Here is a 26,909-nt window from a genome sequence, read left to right as displayed (position 1 = left end):
TTCATTTTAAGAGTTTGCTCTCTACGTGGCCTTGAATGTTCATTTCTTTGACAGTAGATAATGATTTATTCTCTTGCTTTGCAGTTTCTAGATGGCTAAGTACTTAAAAGTCAATATTGAATTTCTAAGCAGAAATCGACATATGATTGCAGTAAAGCTCCGCTATCACAGCATTATATTAAGTGATGTATTGGTATATTTCACATCTATAAGAAGTTTAAATTTTACTTTTGAGCAGTATTTTAAAATGTGCTATCTTGATTTTATTGATAACATGTTTTAGATAGTTTGATTCTTTTGAGATTCACCCAAAGTGAAAAATGGGAAGTGACTTATTGCTGGAAAAATCATCCAAAGTCAGGGTAACTGTATGCTTAGAAACATAATTCTCTTTGTTCTTTGTTTAAGGTTTAAAGCCAAGTGATCCAACCATGACTGGCAAAACACAGACCAGCAATGTCACCAATAAGAACGACCCAAAGTCCATCAACTCCAGAGTCTTCATTGGTAATCTGAACACAGCTATTGTCAAAAAAGGTGACATCGAAGCAATCTTTGCAAAGTATGGGAAGATAGTGGGCTGCTCAGTGCACAAAGGTTACGCCTTCGTACAGTACATGAGCGAGCGGCACGCCAGGGCTGCGGTGGCGGGGGAGAACGCCAGGATCATTGCAGGGCAGCCACTAGGTAAGGATTGGTTAATACCATTAAAGTACTGCTTTCTCCTCCCTTTCTGTTTGAAATATCCTCTGCTGCTGGTGCCCGCGGGACTAGTGAGTTTGTTTTGCTGATGTTCCATCTCAGCATATTTCCAGGATTTTGGAACCGACAGAAATTTTAACATATTATATGTTACCTTATTGTGTGTTAGCCTTATAAACTGCTAATTTAAAAAACAGATCACTTTTGAAAACATTATACTTCTTTTTGTAATTCCAGTGTAGTGAGCATGATTAGTCTTGTGAGGAAAAATAACTATTTTTTCTTAGACTCTAGTTAGTAAATTTAGTGTAATATAACAGGGCTTGTCTTACAGATGAGGTTGTCTTTCATGTAATGAATCTAAAATGGTACCCAGCCCAGTGATGTGTCAGATATTATACAGCAACAAAAGAATAGTTTTTATTTGTCCTTGAAATCATACCAAATCAAACTGTAACAGTGTTATTAGAGAAGTCTATTATTAAAAACCAAGGTTGCAGTTTCCCCGCATAATACTGTAAAAATTGTTCATCTGAATTCCAACAAAAGAAAAAAAGTAATATTTTTTCTTCAATATCTTTGTCATAAAGCTTAAGTAAAATCTAGTTGTTACACAATGCAGCTTTTACCTCTGAAAGCTATTTTTAATTACATAAGTAGGCTGTCAAGGATAAGCTCTGTACTCCATTACTAGCCTTACCTGTCATATATATACAGTAGTAATGTGCAGTACAGCAAGATGTTTGGTAGGACGCAGAAGTCTTTCACTAGAGCTTTGAACTGTATTGCTCATATCTAACCCCAAGTGTGTAATGGCTATGTCAGGAAAAGGTGAAGTGCAGCCAGTGTTTTGGCTGTAACAAGCCATAAAGAATGGATATGGCTTGTTCATTTTCAGTGTTGCAGGCTGTGGAAATCTATTTTTCTGACTGTTTGTAGAAACTGAAGCATTCTTGTTAGATGGGTTGTTCTTTCATCACAGCTGAACAGTAATTTTAAGTTTTATAACTCCTACCTTTTGGGTTCAAGAGCAAAACAGATTAAATAATTTCATGTCTATTCAAGGGGAGATTGCTTTCAAACTTCATTAGAAAAAGTCATAGAGATGCGTGAAATAAAGGAACTCAAGTGATAAAAACAAGGCAGCAAAGTCAGTCTGTGGGATGGCATTATCAGAAGATGTTTCCTGGAGCGCTGTTCTCCAAGCAATAGGCCATGTAATGCCATCAGTGCATTATTTACAGCTTCTTGCACACTGGTCTGACCAGATTTTTTAAACTGTGTTTTCCTAAGGCAATGGATCTGTTATTACTATGATTACTGTTGCTAGACTCTTTAAGTATTTCTTGTGGCATCTATAATATGCCAAGCATTTTGTACAAGGAAATGCCCTTGCTCTAATCTGTGTACTTTTGTGCTTTCTGTAGCAGGGAAGTGAATTTGTTGCAAAGGAAATTAAATGACCAATAATTACTTTAATTGTTTGACTCTTGTAATAATAACAGAAATGGTTTGTTCAATATTAAGTTTTAACTATTTAATCTTAAAAATACTTTGATTTTTATGCACACTCTCCTGATGGTATATAGTTCCTAATATATCAAGGAATATAAAAAATAAGCAAGGTGAAATTTTCTTTTAGCTGTTCCTAATTTGCTCTTTTTAATGTGTGAAATACAGTTGTTATCAGTATGGTTTGACAAAAAGAATGAATTTGTAAAAGTGGTATTTCTCATTAAAGAAATTGTTTCTATGAATTCTTTTAATTGGCAGTAGACATTAACAGTCACCACACATTAATGAGTAGATGACTGAGAAAATTTACTAGGGATTATGACCCAGAACATCTTACGCACAAATAGTGCATTATTGTGAAACTTCTTGATGAAAATTACTTTTTTCTCTGTCCTGAGAGCTTTGCATTCTGAAATAAATAGAACTAACAAATTTATATCAACAGTCAAGTTATAAAAAGGGACAAGAAAATCCTGTTACAATTGTACATATCAATTTGACATTGCTTAATTTTCTTTTAAATTGTATTAGAATATATTAGTAATATGAGGGCTGGATGATAATCAGTTATGGAAAGCTATTTGAACAAAGGAATATTTGAAAAAGATTATCCCACAATATATGCCTGATAATACTATAGACTCTGGTACTCAGCACCTCACAAAAGAAAGCATAACTTCATTTTGATTGCATTATTAATGTACATTAGCTCTTTCATGGTATAGTAAACTGAACTGGTTACATTAGCTCCTGCCCATTATGGACTAATGCCATTCAAAATTATGCAGCTTATCCATGAGTCAGAAACCATTCACATGTATGTATCTGAAATTGAAAACTGAACCTGTAAATTCTTACAGCTTTTTAGAGTGGCACACAATTCACCGGGTATCCTGTCTGAATGTTTCCTCTGAGGTGGAGTCACAAATTAGGCTCAGTATGTATATAACCAAGCATTTTAGCAAATTCCTCAAATTAGACCCACAACTCTAAAACCATGGTCTTGCCCTCAGTCTTGCCAGCTTCCTGTGGGTCATTATTACTGGTCTGTTGGTCTCATCCATCAACTCTGAAGCTCCTACTGATATGTTCAGTGGTCAGCAATACGTAATGGTGGTGCCATGGATACTGCAACTTGGCAGAAGAGGATTTCATGAGCTGTGTGATTATTTCCAGGCTTTCTCTTTCATAAAGTGCAACACACTATAAAGCTCTGTCGTAGAGATCATAAAGGAACACAAAAAATATGCTTGGGAAATTTACTGATATTACTGTGAAGTTCAGTGTAGTTTCTTGAACTACTATCATGTCTTCATGGGAATAGCACGTTTTCCTGCCCACAGGACAGAGACAGGTCAGTATAGGGAACAGGAGTCTGCTTCACAGTGATTATCTTTGTAAATCGCTTCAGGCTGGAGCTGAGAAGATATTGAAGTTGTTCTAGGATAAAACTGCAAGTTGTACTCTTAGTTGTGGGAACACATCCACATTATCAACTCTTCTCAAAAGTTGTTCACCCATTTCAGCACACCTGTGAGTTACAGAATATTTGTGCATATCCACTTCCTTTCCAAATAGGACAAAGGAACATGGTGAATAGGAATTATTCTCAGGAAATAGTGAATCTGTCTGTGAACTTTACCAAGGGTGCTTTTATCCTTCTCTGCTGAGAGAAGGATTAGACACCTGCTTGGTCAAAAATGTTGCAGGTCCTTCATTGCAGCTGTGGGCTGAAGAAAGGAGCTGTAACCTTTCTCACAGGGAGGAGCCCAAGCCTCAACACAGGATTCGAGGTGCAGCTTCACCAGTGCCAAGTGCAACAGGATGATCACTGCCCTGGTCCTGCTGCAAACTTTTATTCATTTTCATGGAAGACACATGGAATTTCATTCTTGTACCCTTAGGAAAAAGAAAGATTAAAGTAACCAGGCTATAAGAGATGCTGTAGTTCTCCAGTTGATGCCCTTTCTAATTAATAAAGTAGTTCCTATGTAGCTTGAATCCTGTTTTGTTGCTGCAAATATTATTCACCTGTGTCTGCCTTCAGGTCTAAATGAGATGCAGTCTCTGAGTACCAAGTGAGTGCACAATGACATGTAGTCCAAGGTAAGATGCTGCTTGCAGATATTTATTTTGGGAGACGTACACTTGCACATCCTTTTGAGAAGCACAAGGGCCCTGAAGGGCTTTCCAATTTATAACTATACAGTAGAAAATATCCAAGGAGAATAGCAGGTAATAAAGGGAGACTTTAGAGAGACTCATCATATACCTTTGCTGCAAATTGCGCTGATGTGATAATACAGCTGTTTTATCTTTTGTTTCCCTTGCCTCTACTCAAAACATATCTTTTCTATTTTATGTTTTTAATGTCTAACAACACTGAGAGACTTAGGTGTGTATTTGTGGAACAAGGACTCTCCAGACTGAATCACTTTTTCACCTCAATCTGAGCTACAGAAAACATTAGTTGTCTCATGAAAGTTTCTGTCTTAAAAGGAATAAATACTTATGCTGTTTTAGTGAACTAATTTGCAAAAAAAGCACTTTGACTTAAAAAATGACAGATTTACCCAAATTTTCTGGATGACTAATCTTTACCTAAGCCAATGGTAGGCTAAGATAAGAAATTTCCACTTTGTCATCAGTTTTCACCCAATACCAATCTTTTATTTGTACAAACATAACTCACGTTTGATTAGAGCAATCTTGGTATTCTTACCCACCTATCTTGCACTAATGTAATGGCAGGATTTATTCAGGAAAACAATGTTATTGTGTTATAAAGACTGTAGTGGAGCAGCAACTGGAAAGGTTTCTTATTTTGCTTCTGACAAATCTGTAAAGACTTACGTTTGAATGTAGGTCAAAACATTTCCTTGTCCAGGCAAGGACAATGACTATCTTAGAAAAAGCCCAGAGACTGTACTGATATAATTTTAAAAGTGGGAATGTTTTGATATTTTGATGAAATATTAAGAGTAGAAAAATTATGTACACATAGCAATTAATCATTTATTCAAATTGTATTTAAGTCATACAACATTAAGAGATTGTATATTGCATTTTCACTCTACTAGACCAGAAAGGACAATACACTTCATAGAAAATCCTTTGATCTATTGTAACTTCTGCAGTCTCACATTCTGATATATTGTACTTTCACATCATTGAGCATTAAACCATGGAGTAAATAATCTGAGAACTGTAACTCAGTAATACACAGGTAATTTTCCAACCAAATGAAACTTAGAAAGCAAAGTATTTAAGTTCTGATAAACAATGATAACTTTATAGCATATGTTTTTTGACACTTGAATGTGTCCTTCAAAGAATGTTGTATTCTTCTGGTAAAATAATCCATTTTTAATGAATAGTGTTTAAGCAAAAGCAAAATCACACTTGTGAAATGCTGTAGAAGGAATTAACATTACATGTAAGTTTGAGAATAAACAAGTTTAATAAGCAGATACTTCAATCCATAGAAAAAAATTATCCATAAAATTTGTGGAATTTTGTGAGTGTTGGCTTATTGGGGGGATGACTTTTGCATTTGCTGAACTCATATAATCATTTGTTGATTACTTCAAAAAGTAATGCCAATTTCTTTTTGTAAAATAGCTGTCAACACCCAGGCCAGGTTTCGAGGAAGTTTATTTGACCCAATATTTTTTTATGTTGAACTAATCATAAAATAATGATAAAGCAAAAAGACCACGTAGTCTTCCTCCAAAATCAAACAAATAGAAACAAAACCCAAAAGGATAGAGCATTTGCAGTCAAGTTGAACATAATGCCCAGTGTCACAGGAATCTAGGGTGAAATCAGGGATATCAACCCAGGCTTGTGTTGTCTTTACTAAGTCTTTCCCACTAAATCCCATCTTAGTCAATGTCTTCATCATCAAGCCCTCAGGCACACGCACATTGTTACAGAACATCTGAAAAACCATTAATTATATTTTCACAGCTAAGTTCAGAGGAGATAAATTTTACCCACTAGAACTGACTCTTTTAGTCCATTACAACTTGTTTCTGTATTTGGGAATCATTGTAATTCTGTGTAACCTACTCTGTGCAGGCACAGGGATCCTGTCCAAAGCTATCTCATGGGTCTCTTTTGCTGCCTACGCATGCCCTTGTGCCTGTGCAACAGCACACAAGTGTCAAGTCTCACTGTAGAGGGCTTTGGATACAACAATCATTGTTCACAGGGTCTTCTAATACTGGATAATTTTCATATGTCCCTTACTGTTACACACTTTGGTGTCTCCCAATACTTTACACCTTCTATTGTTGCAGTAAGTTCCTACAGCAGCAGATTGTAAGCCAGTTGTTTCATGCTCTTGAACACAAAAACATGATTAAATCTTGTTGTCACTCCACAGTCCTGTTTTTTGTGCACTTCTGTAATCAATATTTCCTCATCCTGTAGGATGATCCTATCACATTAACACAAACCAGTTCTGTTCCATGTACTATCCGTGCATGTAAAACAACTCATATAAAGGTAGGAAGGAAAGGTGATTTTAAACAATCATCCCTCAGTAGTTCAGGGCAGGGCATTGTCGCACAATTGATGTGTGCTTGTTCCAGAAGAGCAAGCTGAATGCCTCATTATGAAAGAAAAGTCCATAGTTTAGTAGAATGAGCCATTTCCTTAGATTGAGAACACATGGAATGAGAAAGTTTTACTCCCCATATTTCACAAAAGTTCCTGTCTCGGTCAATTCCAAGTGAAACTAAAATTTAGATCTATTTTTCATATTCAGAAAAGCACATATCAAGAAAATTTAGTTATGAAGGGAACCTTTGGGGGTGAAATTTTCCTTATTGGTTGCTTGGGGTCTCTTTCTGTGAAATTCTTTATATTATCATAAAGTGAAAGTTTGCAAAGTTCTTCCTGGAGTAAGGTTTTGTACTTCAAGCAGCCTGATGTCAGCTTACACAAATGTTAAGTATTCCCTCCACCACAATGCCAAAAATGATGACCTGATTCTTGCCACCAACAGATGTTAATGAAAGAAAACCTTTCCTTCAAGGTTTATAGAGATGCATATAAAGATACATTTAGTCTTCTGCATGGCCAGCTCATCTATAAAATCCTAGACAAGGTGTTATTATGGGATCTTTCTATGCCCTTCTCTGCTGTTTGACATGTCTGTGTATAGCACAGAGTCCATCTGCATTAAATGTTACTTTTTTCATAATTTCATTGTTGGGTTTCATAAATGCTATAAATTTTCTTGCAAGATAGGTCTGTTATATCCTTAGCAATTTTTGTAAGAGCATTTCAAAACATTTAGATTATGTTATCTCAAAGATCTCAGTACTAAGCCTTTTTTATGTATATATTTTCATGATATTTTTGTTGTTTGTGGGTTCTTTTAGCAAACCGTATCCAGTAGGTCCTTCTGAATTTGAACTTAATGCTGTTTTATTTCTGTAGCAGGTCTGTAAGAAGTTACAAAAAAGTGCTTTCCTTTGTGGCAGACAGAATTCTGTACCTTTTCTTATATATACTTGCTTTGATTTGTGACTGCTGGGATCACTAAAATTGTAAAGCTATTCCATAATGTTAAATTCTGAACTGTCATAATGCCATACAGTGATAAAAAAGTTGTTGTGACAGGTTCTCTCATAATATTTGCCTCTGTGTCTCATGTGGAATGCACTTTACAAAAACAAGAACTAAATCTAGGATGGTCTGCAATTTTTGGTTTTGTATGCTGGGAAGTCTTGTCTACAGCTTCCCTTTTTTGCTCGATCAAGCTTGATTTAATTTGATAGACTATTTTCCATGCATTTGGCTTCTTTCACTTCAAATTGAATCTCATCCAGAATGAGCCTGACATTTTCTTCTTGATCATTTGACAGTACTTCACTATTTCACTTGTACTGATGCTGTTACAGTTCCTAATATCTTGTCACCTGTTTTTGTGTGTGTGCCTGCCATATATACTTGTTTTCTCATTCTTTTGTTAAAACATTTCATTGGTGACCTTGTTCCAAAACATATGTGGAGAAATTAACTTCTGCTACAGGTTGTATGGAAAGGGCAGAGAATTAGAAGATTTTTAATCTAAATCTGATAGGACAATATTTACCTTTCTAATCTGCAATTCGAAGTATAGGGGGTGTTAACAGGTATTCAGACTGAATGGTGACAGGACAGAATAATGCTATTTTAGTGTACTGCAGAATCTGGCTAAGTCCCAGCCCTGTTATTTGTCTTTGGACTATGATTGCTACACCCCAAAATAGATTTGTCTCCTAAGATACAACTCAGGTGTTTGGAGGAAAAAATATAGCAAATATTTCTCCTGCCAGAATACTGATGTAGCATTAAAAATTCTTCTCCTAATCATAGTCTAAATTCATGAAAGCTGGTCTTTGGCATGATGAACTTTTAGGATCACTCTTCCTGCTTCTTTCCCTTCTTAACAGCAAGCTCAGCTAAAATGCAAGAGTTCTTTTCTCTGTTTAGCTTAACTGAGACAAGAAATGCTTTGAGGGCACATTGGCTGTCTCAGGTCTGATTTCATGTCTTAAGCCTACTTGCATTTCACACCTAAGGAAAATACAGTGGAGGAAATCTGTTTCTTTCTCAGGTTTCACACTTAATCCTACAATTCTTTCAACAGTAGACAGCCTCATCAGCAAAACTTTGTATATTTATATATCATGTATATTGGGGGAAAAAAAACCAAACTTAGTTGTTTATAACTTAATAATTCAATTATTTTTCAGTGCATCATACTGGCAAAATAAAATTCACAGGCAAAAAAAGGAGAGAAATTTGACAAATTAGATGCTCTTATTCTATACTACTACTCCTTTTTATAGAAGGAATGTTAGTATTAATGAGCTCCACCAAAAGCTTATGAAGTTTCAAGTAACAGTAATTTTCTAGGTATTTTTATGACTCAGAACTGAACACTATTCATATCCTTGATTGTTATAACCCTTTAAGTGACTTCAGTACCTCCTAAAAAACTAATGGAAACTGAATCAGACATTTTTCATGTCAAGACCTGTAATTTTCAAAAGTCTAAGTGAAAAAGAATTAGGTTGGGTTTTAGTTTACCTTAGAGAATACCTCATATTACTTACAAAATGATAATGCATCTTTAAGAAGACATTGTCTCTGTTCAAACCCAAAAGCATAGAATTTCTAATTTGACATACATGTGAGTTCCTCAACTTTCTCCCACTAAATGACAACACTCAGGGAGCTAAAAGCAGTGGATATACACTAGCTTGCCCCCAAAAGAAGTACAATCATTTCCACAACTAAAGACTAAAGGTGGAAAGGAGTTTCTTGATAGGCTTTGCTGCCATGATTAAGATTTTTTTTTAATTATTATTATTATCTCTTTTTAAATTTTTTTCAGGTGTAAAATGGTGTGCTTAAAGAACAACTGTTTTCCTTCATGGAAGTCTCAGTATTTTAATACCTTTTCCTTTTAGTCATCTCTGTAGCTTGTTTACCTAGTCTTCCCAGTGTAAGAGTGCAGTAGCTTGATGTTATCCAAACACTTTTATTAGAAGCATTAGAACTTATTTGTGCTCATTGTTAAAACTTGTAAAAAACCAACTGACTGCTGTAATTTGTTGTAGACACCTGTCCCACCTATCCTACTGTTTGCAGTTACATGTCAAATTCTAATCCTCCTGTGCTTTGGTTCATTTTGCTCCTAATGCTTCACACAATCATGAAAAAGTAGAAAAGAATGTAATGGGTTTGAAGTGTGGAATTAACTTTCAGATCTTGAAATAAATAGGGAAAATGCATAATATCTTCTAGTTCTTCTACAACTGTAAAGTTTCTGGACTCCATGAAATCTATGTCTATTTAATTAGTGTTTCATGTGAGGAACACAATATTTTACTAAAAATAGCAAGTGTAAAACAAAGAGTAGATAAATAAATATACACTAGATGACAGGAAAACCTGTATTTGGCAAATTCTGAAGCCATTTCAAGCTGTGATTTGCTTCTCAGCTGTATGATAATTCACCATCGTAAATTTGAAAGAGACACTTAAAATTAATTCTTTTCAATGATTTCTTAAGGTAAACTTTATCCCTTGATTTTATACTGTCATAGTTTTGGTTAAATTGGAGAATAATTTGTGTTAGGAGAGACCACATCTGGTCCAACCATCTACTTCAAGCAAGGCTCAAAGCAGTGAACAGCCCAAAAGGTTTGTCAGCCACTTTCCAATTCACCCATGCAACTTCAATCTTGGCTGCAAGGGTGCCACAGTAAATTGTGTCAAAGACCTTGCTAAAGATGAAGGGCACTTAAACTACCTCTTCCCCTATTCACCAGGTTATTTATCCCATCATAGAAAGCTCACTGGGCTTGTCACCATTTGCCTCACTAAATGCACTGACTGCTCCTCATTATCTTGCTCTTCATGAGTTTGAACACAGCTCCCAGGATGATTTGCTTGTAGTTGTCCAGTTTGTTCTGTTGGGGTTGTCCACCTGCAATACTGAAGTTCATCCTGGTCACAGAAGCAGGCTTTACATAGGTGTTGGTCAGCAACAGATTCACTATCCTGCTCCAAGCTGCCCAGATCATACACAGACAGTTCCCTAAAAACTTGAGGACATTATTTGCTTTTTCTTATATTCCCTTTTTTTCTCCTAATCAACCTCTTCCAAGTTCTGTGCCTTTACCACATTATTTCCTCTTAAAATATTCTACTGCTGTCTTCCCCTAGCCTATTTTCCCAGTTTTAGTTAACTTTAGAAGTTTATTTTGTTATTTATAAGAGCTTGTCCCAGAAATGTCTCTCTTATTCATGACTTCTGCCATGCCACACTGCCCTTATTTTTTTAAATGTATAGTGTTTTGCCAGACTCAGGCTGCCACTTTTTGGTGATGTCAGAGGCTGGGATTAATCATCTGCATGCAAACCTTAATGCTTCCAATCGAGTGAGATAACACTGATTATGCCTGTAATTCCCCAGAGCCTATTTCTTGTCTTTGAAGATGGGTGTGACATTTGCCTTTTTCCAGTCATCAGGGAGCCCTCCTGATTTCCCCAGCCATTCAAAGGTGATAGAGAGCTGCCTCACAGTAATATTAACCAGCTCTTTTACTGTCTCTGGATGCATTTTGTCAAGTCTCATATTTATTTTAACACTAAGAATTTATATTTAAGTATATCATTATGAAAGCTTAACATTCAAATAAAAGAAAACACCACATTGATTCCTAAAATTCAGTAAATTTCTTGGCAGTTTCTCTTTTCCACAATAAGAATTTTACTTTTTATATCTTTTTACTTAAGATTAGTAAAGTATTGTGTATTAAGATCTGATTTTGAAAGATTCTTGTTTAGTAAATGCAGGTTGTAGTTACTCCAGCAGGTGATCTAGATGTACCCATAGAGGTGGCAGTTCTCCTGCAAATGATGGCAGAACATGTAGGAAAGGAGTAACGCAGTGGTGCTCTGACAATCTGTGCAAAGTTCAGGCTGGTATTTTGAAACCTCATGGAATTGGGCTGTAGGGTAATAGTAGGATGTTAATTTTCTGCACTAGTAACACATTTGGGCTAAAAGAAAATAAACACCACCATATAGGGGCAAGATTCATTGGTCAGAGAACTAGACAGATTTGGAAAGAAATTAATATTTAGGGAAGGTGAGATTTATTTTTAACTGGAACTCATTTTTCTTATAAGGTCAAATTACTATATTGATTTGAACAATTAAGATACTTTAAACAAATGCAGTTTTAGAAATTCAGAACTATAAGAAAAGGTTTTTGGGCTTCTTTTCTCTGTTTAGGCTTCTGGTTTATTCCTTGGAGAGCTTTGTTTTGTTTATTTTCTCCTAATATACTTCAGTGTATGTGACAAATCGGTCAAATTTACGTGCTAGAGTTACAGAGTCACTCCTAATTGATATATCTAGAGTGAAAATTACTATTTGCCATTGTCCAACATTGAAAATCAGCTTTGGTGCTAAATGACCTTGCTGCAGTCCTAGAAATTCCAACTGCCAGAGTTTGAAAAATTCTAGTTATTACTTGACTTACAGGAATGATGTTTGGTAACTTGGTAAGTAAAACCAGATCCATGACTTAGGCAAATCCTTAATGTTATAGAGCTCATTAAATTATGCTGGGTTGTTTTGGGGTTTTTTTACCTGGAGGGGAAAAAAAAAAGACATTATTTTTACTTTAGATAAAGCTTAAATAAGCCATTATTTTAAGAATTATTATTTTTTAAATTGTATTAGTGAAATCTAAATAGTGCAACTTAGTATAGTTTTCCTATCTAATCGATGCACATGTATGAAAACCTCAAAGTGAACTGTGATGAGGCTTCAGTCATTCTGACCTTAGTTAAAAGGAAATTCTAATAATGTTCTCAAGAATGTGAAAACTGAGTTCATAGCAACTAGAATTCTTGTGGAACACAGGCTAGTTTTGTGGGTAAGGCGGCTGTTGTTCCAGGGTTTTTTTTTTCTTTCTAGGGTTTATTTTGTTTCTTGGCCAGATTTTGTTGAAAAATTTTAGAGCAAATTTAAATGTAAATGATCAAATTACAAGTTGAAATCAACACTCATACTAGCATTGCAGCATCTGTAAAAGCAGTTGTGAATTTTTACAGCCTGACTTTAGAGGTCTTTATTTTCTGTTAATTGGCACTTATGGCTGCTTTATTTGTTTCCTTGTTTTAAATTTTGGTTTTGATCTATTCAAATCCACAGGCAGACAAGGAAGAAAAGGCAGAAAAAGTCTGCATTTTTTAGATGTGAGTAATAAAAGTGGTTATGTTGGGATTTTTTTGGTCTAGTGTGCAAAATGAGTACCAATTTCATTCTAATCTGATGTAACTTCAAAAATATTTTGGTCCTAGACAAAGAAACCCTTGGCACGTTTTGGGACCAAAAAGACTGGGACTTCATTTTTGACTTACTCACTTGAAGCATGGCAAAACCCCCCATTAAATCCAATTTTCTTGGAGTAACATTGTCACAAATATTATAATTTTATATAAACAAAAATGTGATTTGTTCAATTGTGTTCAGACAGCATGACTAAAGTGCAGAAAGTAGTGGACAGAAATGTTTTGTGAAACAATGAACCAAGGAAGCTTATCTCACTGTTGATTCATATTTAGTTAACTGGAACAGGACACAGAACAGGAAGGTAAAATATTATAAATTCATGTCCTTTCTCTCTGAAATTGTGTGCTACCTCGATAGCAGTGTCTGAAAGAGAAAAAGGTTCAGGATCTGACCCTCTGTCCCAAGCATTCACAGATTCAACCCCTGTCTCAGGAGCATAACATTAAGCCTGCAAGGGTTAAGCATTCTCTCTGCCCTGGTCCATGTGCTCCATGAATTCTGTGAAAGGGCAATCCAGGGATAGTAATTCACAGGAAATGCAATCTTTTATTTTTAGTGGTTATGTAAAATTACCAGTAGACTTCCAAGCCATCTGCTTTAAATTCTGATGGTATGCCGTATATCTATAGTAAGATACTCTGACAGTGAACTGCATCTTCACTGTACACCATATATTTGTTCCAGTAAAGGTTCATTAGTATTCACAGGGATCCTCCTGCTCTGTGATACTACCAGAAAATGTCAAATTGTTCTTAGAATTTATAAGAAGGTATAAAATTCATGAGCTGAGACAATGAAAATCCCAAAGAATTGATGGCTACCATATATTGCACTCATTTTGGCGTATGATTTTTTTACATCGACAGAAATGAAGGCTAGTCACCTAACCTTTCATCAAGTCAGCATTTTCTGAAATACAAAGACATGAAAAGTGCTTACTAATGATTGCTTGGCACCCATCCTAATATATCTAGAATGAGAAATATCTAGAATGAGAACAAAAAAAAAATTACAGCAAGTTCTACAGTGTGACATCCCAATTCCAGTTTATCCTTCAATAAAGCTTCCTTCAGTCTACATGCCATTATGCTCTTGAATCTTGATAAGAAAAGAATGTTCTAGTGTTCTTCAATAACCTAGAAATTTAACTTGGATTTTTTTTTTAATAAAGTAGATATGTTAATGAGAAAGCAAAATCTACCAAATCTGTGTAAAAAGACAGAAAATAGATACTTCACTGAGGCATCTTGTGCCTAATTTGGACTCTAACCAAATGTCTATCTGTTACAAAATGTAATTTTCTAATTTAAAAACCTGTTGCAGAAGAAATCAGTATTGATAGATAAAGAACCAATTATGGAACAAATATGCTCTGGTTGCTTAGGTACAAATGGTCACAAGCTGCTCCTCCTTAATATGCAAGCTGCTTATAATGCCCAATTGGATAAACCTATAAAGTAGATATGAAGAAACTCAGTTTGGAGAAAGCTAACGTAGGCAAGTAGAAACATGATCAGAAGAGATTAAAATATTTTAATTGTTGCAACAACAACAAAAAACAACAATGAAAAGTCATATTCTAAAAAGATGATGTAACTAAAAACAGAAAATATGGAAAAATTTAGTTAGATTTATAAGTATTTTAAGTAAAAAGAGCAAAGAGATTTTTAAAAAAGGCTTCAATGCACTTCTGGTAAGAAACATGGGCTGTTTGTTGTTTTAGTTTCAATATAGTTAGGTCTGTGAGGACTTTTCCTCCTGTATTTGGAAGCTGACAGACATACCCAGATCACAGAATGATAAAGACATGGTATCCATTCCAGAATTCATTATGGGGCTACAAAAAAAACCTATCTTTAAATATTTAAAATTATTTTTAATCCCAGAATTTCTGAAGAACTAGCAGAATTGTTCTCCAGGGAGATTCTCACCTGCTAACATTTGGGGAGTTATCTTCAGTAAGCCTTGACCTGGAGTAAGTTTCAGAAGGGTATAGATTTTACAGGGAGAAATTGTTCAGTTTGTATAGTTTAAACCAAACCAGTATCAAAGTGGCTTACTGATTTATTAACAACACAAAATTAATTGGAACTCATGACCCATATCTATAACAGATCATACTCAATTCTAGATACTTGCAAATTTTTAATAAATGATTCCAAATTTTTTAAATCCCTCTCTAGTATGAATCTCAGCAGAGCACATCCCTGCTGTGGGAAAAACATGCCCAGGTTCCCCCCACCTCCATTCCCAAAGGGGAGGTGGCAGCCAGGGGAGAGGATTGAGACTCCCTGAGGTGGGGGTTCTGGGATATCCCCATGCTGGTACTGCACAAACTGGATGCAGCAGTGTACTGGTTTGAAAGGAAAACCAGTGAGACTCCAAGTCAGAAATACAATTTAATAGAGAGAGAAGAACAAACAACAAGAGAGGTAAAAATAAAATAAATGCAATAGTACAAAGGACCACTGACAGAGTCAGAATGCAAACCTGACACCCTGTTGGTCAGGGTGTTGGAAGCAGCATGAACTGAGTCCTCCCAGAGTGACAGATGTGGCTCCATTGAAGTAGAGATGATCCTCAAGAAAGGGTCCACTCTTCCTCTGGGAATACAGTGGAAACAGGCCCCTTTGGTGCTTGGGATTGCAGGTTTTATGCCAGTGGAAAGGCTTTGGCTCCTCCTGCTGGGTGGAGCATCTCACAATGGAATGAGGTAATATTATGTCGTGTGAAAGGCCTTAAATGGCCCATTCACAGGTGATATCCCTCAGAGGAGGATGGGTGGAGGAAGAGATAAGGAGGCACTGCCTTATCTGGTGCTATCAGGTGTTCTATTAATAGAAGGCATCCGCCCTCTTTCCCCCCTAGAGTTACAAGAGATAAAGAACAATACCTCCCAACTGGCTTCAACAGATGAAAATAAAATACACATTTTTGGTTACATTTTCAACCCAAGACAAGCAGCTGGGAGTGCCTATGGAGAAGCAGAGCCCCCAGGCCATGCAACAATATCCAGAAGGGTCACCACCCTGTTGCTCTGCTCCCCTCTTCTCCTGCTCACTACAAACCTATGTTTCATCTGCATTTCTGTTTAGCTGACTTTTTTTTTTTTTTTTTCCAAGTGTCTTCTGGTTATTCTGGTACTTACTCTTTAATTTGGTAAATGGTTGTTTTCCTCTTTACCTCCATCATCTTTGGGCAAGTGCCATCTCAGGCAGTTTGGACATCCCACTCAACCACGTTCTTATCTCATCCCACTCCTGTCTCAATGGATGCAGTTATCCTGTCCTATTTGCCAAGGCTGGACCCTTGAACACACCCCCTAGAAAAAAAACAAGACCATAATATAAATAACTTAAAATGGTAAAAGGGCCAAGTTGTGTGACAGGAGTCTTGCTGTAATTACCCTGAATTGTAGGAAAAAATAATGAAATTCCTGGTGCAGGGCTTCAATAATCAAGAATTAACATGGGGATAATGTTACTAATGTCAGCATGACTTTATAGAAAATAAGGCTTGAGAAATTAAATATGTATTGTCTTTTATAATTTAACACTATATAATAAGGCTGAACTGATGGAACATAGTTTTGCAAGGCACTTGATTCATTCCAAGTGAAAATTCAATTAAGAAACTGTCTTATGACATAGTTATAGTACATGCCAAATGGATTAAAAACCAGTCTCAAAAGACTGGTAAATGAGAAGTAATCATGCAGCAGGTGTGTGACTTTTGTGCAGCCCTTGCACAAAGTTTTTTAATCATACTTTTACCCAGTTGAAAAGACAGCAAAAACCACTGCTAAATTTTGTAGTGGCACAAAGATGCTGGAACTCATGAATGCAGAATAAAACAAGACACTGATATCAAACTAGAAAACAAATACCAAAATAGGAGTCAAAATGTGACACATTTTGACTAACACATGGATAATCAGCTCTTCAGCATGGCAGAAAAAGGTGTAACAAATTCTGAAGGCTGGAAGCTTAAGTGAGAAAAAGCAAATCTCAAAATAGAGACCATTTTCTACAGTGAGGCTATTAGGAAGAGTGTACCAAAAGTTTCAGTCAAAATTTCTAAAGTAAGCCTTGGATGTTGTCATAAAAGATGTGTTCTACCTCTGCCCAGACTTAATTCAAGGAAATTCTGTGGTCTGTTGTTGTGATTTAGATTTAAGGGGTGTCCCCGGGGAGGGTTCCCCAGGAGCCCCCCGGGCTTTAGGGTCGTGGGTGTTCCCGTGCTGGCAGGTAAAGAGACTCCAGACGCTGCTGAGGTGCTGATGAGATGAGAGTTTATTCAGAGTCTTACCCCGGGAAGGCAGCATGGTCACTGAGGGAGAGGGGGAAGGGGAGGAGAGACAGGGAAGGAGAGAGAGGGAAGGGGAGAGAGCAGTCTCCAGAGACTGCCAGGGCAAAAGAGAGCGAGCCTTGTCTGTTTGCACCCTTAACACAGAGGTTCAAAGTGAGCGCGGTAAAATTCTTTAGCCAATAGAGTTGCAGATACACGATACTGCAGGGAGGGTACAGACTTGAGATAAACCATACACTTTCCAGGGGTGAGCCAGAGCAAACCATTTCCATAAAATGCAATCCCACAGTCTGTTACAACAAACCAGACTGGAATCTTCTTCAGGAGCATCTACAAAAACTTCCAAAGACAGAGACTTGCAGACTCTTGGATAAATTCAATAAAGCAAGAAAAAAATAAAGCCTTTTAATTTTATTAAGGTCCGTAAGGATTTATGTCTGATATTAGTGATAAATCTATAGAAATTACACAAATGGTCTGTTTTTTTCAGCACCTTTGGAAATTAGATTAACAATACCCACCTAATGACAGGCATGGCTTAATTTAGCCAACAGAAAAAAGTGGGGGTTTTCAATGACATTTCTAATGTAATAAAGGAGAGGGAATGGAACTTACAAACATTCTAAACCACAGAATTACATCTAAACTATTCTTTTTGATCTACTTCTTACAAGGTTTTCTTTATATTTATCTGAATATTAACAAAACTTGGAATAATCTGTAAGAAGAAAAAGACTGTGTCAATCAGTATTATTTTATCTTTCTGTGCTACAGAAGCAAAAGATTTATTTCCCCATCAGGTCCATAACTTCCTTTATATTGCAACCTACTTTTTCATTCCAGACAAGCAGAGATGTATTTGTACCCACCTTTCTGACCATCACAGGCATAATGTCATTTGTCCTTAAGAAAAAAAAAAGACAGACAACATAATAATGCTATTAGCTTAACACTATCCTAATGTCTAAAGTCATTTTTTTCTTAGAATTAAATTACCACTGGTGCAAAGGACTACAATCAAATTTGTTTGGAGAAAGTGCACTGTTCTTGCTGGAATCACTGTTTCTTGAAACGTCGATTAGTGATCTCATTCATCTTCTGTAGCTGTTATCTTCTACTTTGCAGCAGTATGTCAAATGGTGATCACATATCTACCACATTCCTGAATGTTTTCTCTCCAGAGAAATCTTGCAAAATTTAGCTGAGAATATGTTAACACTTCTCGAATTCCTTCCACAAATGATTATTTCCTGATTGTTCTTTATTTTGTGTCTGGGCTGACATTAGTTCAGAAAAGATTAAGATTTTACTGCACTCATATTTCAAATCCTTATTTCTGTGGTTGCAGCCAGGATTCTTTCTCTTTCTCTTGTATCAGGGTGTATCAATTACCATCCTCTCACATTACCCTGAAATGCTGCTCCCCTCATGGGCATTCTGCAATTTCTCTTCCCAAGTAACTCATCTTTCCAGATATGAGCACTGCCACACAGAGGTCTTAAAATAATTTGAAAATTTTCATCACTGTACTTTTTACAGTTATTTATGTAGCCCAATACATGTTTATAAAAGCATATATGAAAAACTTTTTATCTAAATAAAATGTATTTTTAATATGAAATTTTACAAACAGTATAATATTTGAAAATCAATAATTTTTACCTTCTTCACCCATTCTAGTCAGGCTGTAGATGCATAGGGAAATTGTTTTACAATGCAGGCACATCTCTAGCAATATTTTATGGCACAAAAAACCCAGTAGATTTTTAATTTGCATAACATTACACATATTTGCATAAAATATTGCCCAGTGGTACTAAGAGCACCAGTCTCTCCCTAAGTCCCAATTAATTAATCTGTGTCCCTCCAGACTTAAAACCATTTATTATGCATTCTTAGTATAGAAACAGCTATTAATTGTATGCTTCCTAGCCCCACATCAATCATTATGTGCCCTCCAGACAGCTTTGCACCTCTCCTAGCCCCACAGATGGCTGGAAACACACCCTCCTCTTTTTCCATAGATGAAGAGGCCTTCTGCAATTTTGCCAGTCAGCAGAGAGCTCTAGGAGGTCTTTGTCCTTCTTGTTGACCATGAAGGTCTGAAGCTTTAGGACTGGTAGAGTAAAACCTCAGCAGCCATACTACTGTATATCTAAGGACTGGAAGAGGAGTGCAACTAATTTTTTATCCCCTTTCCTTTTTTTCCCCATCCCTTTTTGTGAATTGGATAGAGATGTGTGCCTATTGCTGCAGCCACACTTGGGAGCAAGAGCTACAGTCAGCCTGAAACGATCCAACCATTTCAGATAGGAAACTACTATCCAGACATTGGATAAGTGTAGGGAATTAAAATTTTAAAGGGGAATATAAATGGTAGCTGGAGAAAATGCAGAATGTGAGTGGTAGTTTGAGAAAAATGGTGGATGAGAAACTATCAACCTCTTTACAGAATTGGCTTGTAGATTTGTTTATCATTTACTTATTATTCATGGTCTGTGTGAAACTACATCCTTTGCTCTTGGGATAAAAAGATAAATTATTGTCCCATGTTTATCTGAGTGTTCTTGGATTAGATTACAAATTTTAGCTAATAAACTTGTTCAAGGGTAGAGGTTTTCAAAGATTTTTATTTTTCCTTTACTTTCAGTACAAAGGTGAAGTTCATGGTTGCAGGAAAGGGGTAGGAGGAAATTAAAACTCTACCTTTCTTTCCAAGACCTCCCTTGGCTAAGTAAGGTCAATACACCAAGGAAGGAGCACTATGACCTGACTGAAAAAATTAAACTTTTCTGCTCTCCTTCCTTTTTACTCTAGCTTCGAGAATAACTTTAATTCCTTCTCCATGGTATCTGTTACTTGTATGGCATTTCTAGGCCAAATTAGGTGCACTGTACATCATCCTTCAGTTCTGTTCATTAAATTTAAAAGGTGCGTGCCATAAAACAACTATGGATTTTAAGTTTGCAAGGGGAATATATTCTCTTCTTCCTTCTAACACTCTTTATATGTTGAATATTTATACCCATTTGTGTTTTTTCTGACATAAGTATAGGCCTGCCAAAAGTCCCCTTGTGACTATAAACTTAAGCTTTAAAAAAGTAGCTTAGCTAAGTTTTTATGTTAACTGTCACTGTTCTTCTATCCTGATGTTCCCAGGGCTGCATCAGCACCTTCAAAGCATTCCTCTGCCCCTCACTGGGAGATGGGCCCCAAAGAAGCACAGCAGGAACAGGGCATTAATTTGGCCATGACTTTTATAGACATGGAGTCATTACAGGTCATGGAGTAATGAAAATATAATGTTGAATGCTATAGACAAGACAATTTGGTGGGAATGGGAGAGAACAGACATTTTTCTGCCTTAGCTGGATAATCTGCTTCTTTTTTATCTCTTTACTCCTTACACACTGTCATAAAAACAGAAACCTGAAATGTATATATGCTCAGCTTCATCCATACTGTGAGGTTCAGTAACTTGCTTTGCTAAATCTGCAGTCTTCTCAGGAATTTGATTGCTTATTTTCTTTTTCAGAAAAAATAATTTTTTTCTTATTCATCAGTAAGGAGGTATTATTATGTTTCAGGAGCTGCTGCTAGATAGAATTCTTGAAAGCTGTATTAAGATTCTGTTTCCCCTTCTCTTTGTAGTCCACTCCAGCATCAGTGATGGTCCTTCCTTTAAGAGGGAAAAATAACTCAAGTCATAACTATCTCTGACTCCCAAAAACAGAAGCAGATCTTTCATTTCCCTTAGGTATCTTTCCAGAAAGTTTATTTCACTTAAGCATGCTAGATTTCTGTAGATTCCCCATGAACAGACTTGTTCACAATGTGGCTTTTGGATACCTCTAGTCCATGAAGCTGGAATAAATGACTATTTTTGATAGTATACGAAAATATAGAATAGCACTGTTAGGTGAAGAAGCCAATTTTTTATCATATAAGCTGGGAGCAGAGGAGGTCTTGCTGGCTTCTAGAGGCTGTCCTGAAACTAGTGCTTTGTGTGGGAACCCAGACACGGCTTCCAAGGAAAGCGATAAGATACAAGATGGGGAGCTGCTGGAAATTTATAACTGAAAATTGGTCCTTTCCCTCCTGTGGTGGCATCTTGGAAACAAAGTCAGCAGGAAAGCAGCATCTTAGACATCCTGGAAAGTGAAGAATAGGTGAGAGATGTGTGGCTAGAGCAGGGGAGTGAGGTGTGTGAGCTGGGGTGGATGAGCAGTCATGCTTGGAGAAGAGTGGAGCAAAGAAAAACTGGGCAAATTGGGAACCTGAGCACTGAGAAAGAGATGTGGATGCAAATGTTCACAGGTCTCAAACCTTGGTTTCTTTCTGGAATAGGAACTGGAATAAAGCAAGGCTATCCTCCAGGAAGCTGTGGGGCTGCATGGATCACTGGAAGGTAGCTGCAGAAGGAACCAGAAGATATTTCTGAAAACATGGCATGCAACAGCAAAAATTCAATCTCTGATGAAACTGAGGGGGATATAAGTTAGGAATGATGCTTTTTAGAAAAGATAACTGAACAGCTGGTAGTCACTAACTACATCTCAATAGTGCTGTTTTCTGCCCTTCCTTGCTGAGTTGCAGGCAATTGAGAGGATCCAGGACGAGACATAAAGCTGAATGATGATAGGTAATGCTTAAAACTTTTAAGTCTAGGAATACTTTGGTCTCAAAATGGTTTTAAGGTTTCCTAGGTCAAAGGTTTGGATGAGTCAAAGTCCTATGACTCATCCAAACACATTTTGTCATATTAAAACACAGTAACTTCTTCCAAAACTCTGCTTTCACAGCTGGACCTGTCTCCCTTCTTCATTCTTTACAAAAAGTCCATAAACACTGTTGAATGAGAGTACTACAAAAATATATATGGCAAATGTCTATTGTTACTGCATTCAATGTTTGTCTCAAATTGCACTAAATAGTCTTTCTCCTCTGTTCAACGTCTTATGAAAGACCAGGGAGTGAGTGAAGATGAACTTTTTAACAGTTGAAGAGAAGGCTGATGTGGGCAAAAAGGAAAACTTTTAAAAATTCATAACCTTGAGATTTCATTCTCTACTGAACACATCTGTCCTTAGATGATAGGGACATTTGGCAGACTTGCTATTATACTGAACTTCTCCTGCTTTGAGAGTTATTGTTGGTTTTGGACACTAAAGTAGGCAAGGATCCAAAAAGAACTTATTTCCCACTAAGCTCGGAAGGGTGCTCTACACTGTCACTTTAGATTTAAATTTGTCCACAGTGATGCACACCTCTGTGACCTGGAGGTATGAATACGTGCAGCACCTGTGAATAAAATCACTATGGAAAATAAGTGCTCTAGCTAGTCCAGAGTTCACAAAAAGCACATCACAGTGAGGCTGTGCTCTCTGTGCATGTTCCTCACAAAGAGAGGAAGATTTGACCTCATCAGGGCCTTCTTTAGCACCGTTTCCTCCTTTTTAAGTAACTGCATCCTTCTGAGAATATTAAAGTTCACTGAAGCAACAGGCTGATTTATTCTAGAGGCATATATATATTTAGTAAGTGGGTGTCTCAAAGACTGTCTGATGAGATTTGCTGGAGAGCTGGTTAGCAGTGATTCTCCTACAGAGCAGAATTCAAATATCACCCATGGAATCACAGGATCACAAGGTTGCTGTGACATCATTTACTCCAACTTCCCTGATCAAGAATGCCTTAAAAATAATTTTTTTAGGAGTTTGGAGTTACTTGAAAAAAAAAGAAAAATATTAGACAATGCTTAGAATATTACTAAAGATAGATAGATAGATAGATAGATAGATAGATAGATAGATAGATAGATAGATAGATAGATAGATAGATAGGAAAATAAGTTAAAGCAAGACTAAATCTACTTAACCTGTCAAAACTGACCAGTTGCACAGTGTGTTACCACGATGTTTAGGCTGAATGCTCTAATCGGCTTCAAAATATTTCTTAAAAAATATTTTATTTTGGTTTCTGTTTTTATGATAGATGTTACTTGCTTTACTTGCTAGCTTTGCTTCAGATTATTGCCTTAGTGGTATTTGCTCTTGTCAAGGTTGCTGTTGTATTAGTTTTCCCTACCTGCTCAAAGCATTGTCAAGACAGAATTTGCCAGCATGAGTGCACAAAGTCCAACACATCTGGGAACATTCAGATTTACACATACATTTAAACACCTTACCCTGCAAGGTCCATTCTGCCTGAAAGGCAAAATTACTGAATCATTTGGGTTTATTGTAGGACCTTCTGTGAAACACAAGTAAAGGTGGGCTGATACATCCCACACGCATCAGACTCTTTACATATGCTCTCTCCTAGGAATAAATGTGGCCCAGTTGAACTTGCAGAATAATAAGTTGAACATACACAATAAGTATAGGATTGGACAGGATTGATAATTTTTTTTTTTTTTTTTTGCTATAAGTACTCAGTACTTATGGATATTTTCTGAAGTCTAACATAATTTTTTACTTATTAATTACTTTTTTCATTTATTTGTTTTTGTGACAGGTGCAGCAAGCATGATTTATTGCTGATATTTATTATTTGCATGAAATTATGTTCATAAATCTACTGAAAAAATTATAATTACCTCTATTCCTTAATTAAGGAGATGTGTTTTATTAATAATGAGTGGGATTTATCCCATTATTATCAGCAAGTAAGTATTTTTCTCTTTCTGAACCATGAAAAAAACTATGTCAGGCAGATTGAAAACTTATTTTCCTGATGCTTAAAATTTTTCAGGAGCCCACATAAGAGTGTTGCCTGAGATTTAGAAAGTTTTACCAGTTATCTCTCTACAGCATTATACTAATGCAGGCAATTCAGCTGTTCTTTTAAAGGTGGCAAATAATGTAGAAAATTAAATAAATTTTCTGGATATTTGGAATGTCTCAACCACTGCTGCTGAGTAAAGAATAATTCAAATTTTCTATCAAAATAAAACAATTCAGGTTGTTATTAGAAATACCAGCTGCAGGAATTAAAGCAAAAGTCTGTAACATTATTTGGCTGGTAAATTATTTCAACTAAAAAAACCCACAAAATGTGCTACTTGTTCTAGAAAATTAATTTTCTCTTTCAAATTACATCTAGAGCTGATGCTTGCTAATGCTTATTTTCTACATCTTAGTACATGTGTTTTCTTTAAGTAAGTTGGGGGTTTTTGTTTTAATAGAAGGCATCTCTGGGTTACAAAACTCCTTCACATGAGGATCAATATTCCTTTTATGCCCTCAGAATGTGTTTTAGATTTAACAACTCATTCTCATCAGCAAAATCACATTTGATTTCAGGCAGTTCAAGAATAAACCTCATTACACCAAACACTCTCAGGTATCACATCACTTTACCGTACAAATGAAAAAATGAGAAATGGTTGAAATCACCCAGGAGCTGTAATGTCTTTTGCACATCCTCATGACTTTTCTTCTTTGGAATAGCTGTAGGACCTAGCTCTTTATGCCAGCAGCAAGGACAGCCACAAAACCCCCTGTACCCCTTGGAACTTCCCTGAGCCATGTCTGGAGCCTGGAGCTCAGCCTCTCTGCACAGCCTTGTCCCTGATCATAAACCAAATTATATATACCATTGGGTTGAGGTAATCTTGAAGGATGCTTTTGCAGTTAAATAAAGACATTTAACTTTGGAGAGGTATTTTGATGTGATTAGACAAAAATAAGTGTAATTAGATCATCCCTAAGAGTTAAAATGAATATTTGCCGAAAGAATTCTGGGAGAAACATCTTAATGCACCTGTGCTGCCAACTGTTTCATTTGACTGCATTTGATTCAGATCTTTACTTAAATAGAAGAAGCTTTAAACTTTTTTTTCATTCTTTATGACCTTTATATGTCATTGGTTATGAAAATTGACTACTGATCAACCTATTTTTTTCTGTGCTGAGAGCTATATCTCCACAGGGCTCATATTTAAAGATGCTGAAGAGCTATATCCTGGGAAGCAGGAAGAAGGGTTGCCAATCAAGCTACATACTGACTGCTTTCAGCACAGCAGTTGATTTCGAAATTGCCAAATATTTTGGTAGACAGCTTGCTTGCATATTTGTGGAGTGGAACAGTTTTATAAATAAAACTTTTATTCTCTAGATGTTTAAACATGGATTTACAGCTTAAGAAAATAAGGATTTTTAAAAAAATATTATTACTTGTTTACAGAGATATATTTTTTACCTTTACGAGAAACACGCTTGAATAAAAGAGCATGTATAGGCTCAGTGTGCTTTATACCAAACTCTGTAGTGCAAATATCATATTCCTCTTAGGTTATACCTCCCCACAGTCATTAACCCAGAAGATATTGGAGAAATTTTCCTCTGACAAGTTACTACAAGAAATATTTCGAGGGTTTGTTTGGGTTTTTTGTTTGGGTGTTTTGTGGTTTTGGTTTTTTGTTTTTGTTTTTGTGGGGGGGGTTTTGTTTGTTTGTTTGTTTTGTTTTGTTTTGTTCATTTGTTTGTTTTTAGTTTTAAGCCACTCATTTAAGATGAGGCTTTTCTGCAGAATTGTAAGCATTACAATGGAACCTTCCTCAAAAGGGTCATCCTGGATCTAGACAGGGTCTCTTCTACCACCTCACTCTCCCCATTTTCTCTAAAACAGGAAAGACACATTTTTGGGAAAAGATATTCACACTACAAAGCACCAGAGTCTACTATTTACAGCACTGACCTGGATTAAGTCCTGGATCAGGCTGATACAAGAGAGACCTGAATCTGGCTGTCTCAATTTTTAAGTGAATGCCCTAATTACAAAGCTCTAAGATTTTCTGCAGTCAGCATTGTTCCTATTTGGAGAAAAAATGAGTGATGGATCTGCATTATGGATTTTGAAATGCAATTTTTTTTTTCAAATTTGAAAAGGAATGACATTTTTCACTCAATAGAAAAATAACTCAAATGAAATAAAATAGCATCAGCAAAATACCACAACTTTTAATATGACAGAAAAGTGGAGAAAAAATTACTTTGTTATCTTTTCTACCATAAAATTTCAGTATTGTTCATTGGGAGGTTTAAAGTTCTTTTTGGTTTGTTTTGATTGTATATGTGTTTTGGTTTGGTATTATTGAATCAAAGACCATTAAAACACTATCTTGTTTTGAGCTTCTATTTCATACAATAGATTGCCAGCATCTTGAAGATATAAGGTTTAAGAAATAGAAATAGTCGGCTGATAAACTGAAAAGGAGAAAAAGAATGCAAAAAAACTTCATACATATCCTGGGAGAGGACAGGGGAAAAAAAAAGAGAACCTGGACAGATTCTTAAACAGCTGTGTCCTTTGTTTGGAGGATACTGTGTTCATTTAGCTTTCTAAATGTGATTATAAAAGCTTGGGGCAGAAAAATTTTGCTAATTAGAACTTAGCCATGTAGTTGACTTTGGTGAGTCCATATTCTTACCTGCTTTTTTCGTCAGGAACTGCATATATCTCTTTCCATGGGAAAGAACTTTGTACATGTTTGATTTTTTATTAGTCTT

At 36.1% G+C, this 26,909-nt stretch overlaps 1 protein-coding gene across 3 annotated transcripts in view; it reads left to right on the top strand.

The window, feature by feature from the left end:
* RALYL (RALY RNA binding protein like) overlaps positions 1-26,909 on the top strand; it is a 376,210-nt gene that overhangs the window by 187,913 nt on the left and 161,388 nt on the right. For all 3 annotated transcript variants that reach the window (XM_063391843.1, XM_063391841.1, XM_063391836.1), the window contains exon 2: positions 409-687. In XM_063391843.1, coding sequence (XP_063247913.1) covers positions 432-687 — 256 coding nt within the window. In that variant the 5' untranslated portion in view covers positions 409-431. The remainder of the gene's footprint in view (positions 1-408; positions 688-26,909) is intronic.

Source organism: Prinia subflava, chromosome 1 (assembly GCF_021018805.1).
Source record: "Prinia subflava isolate CZ2003 ecotype Zambia chromosome 1, Cam_Psub_1.2, whole genome shotgun sequence".
Lineage (NCBI taxonomy): Eukaryota > Metazoa > Chordata > Aves > Passeriformes > Cisticolidae > Prinia > Prinia subflava.
The sequence above is the reverse complement of the archived record's forward strand: the minus strand, read 5'-3'. Positions and strand labels throughout refer to the sequence as shown.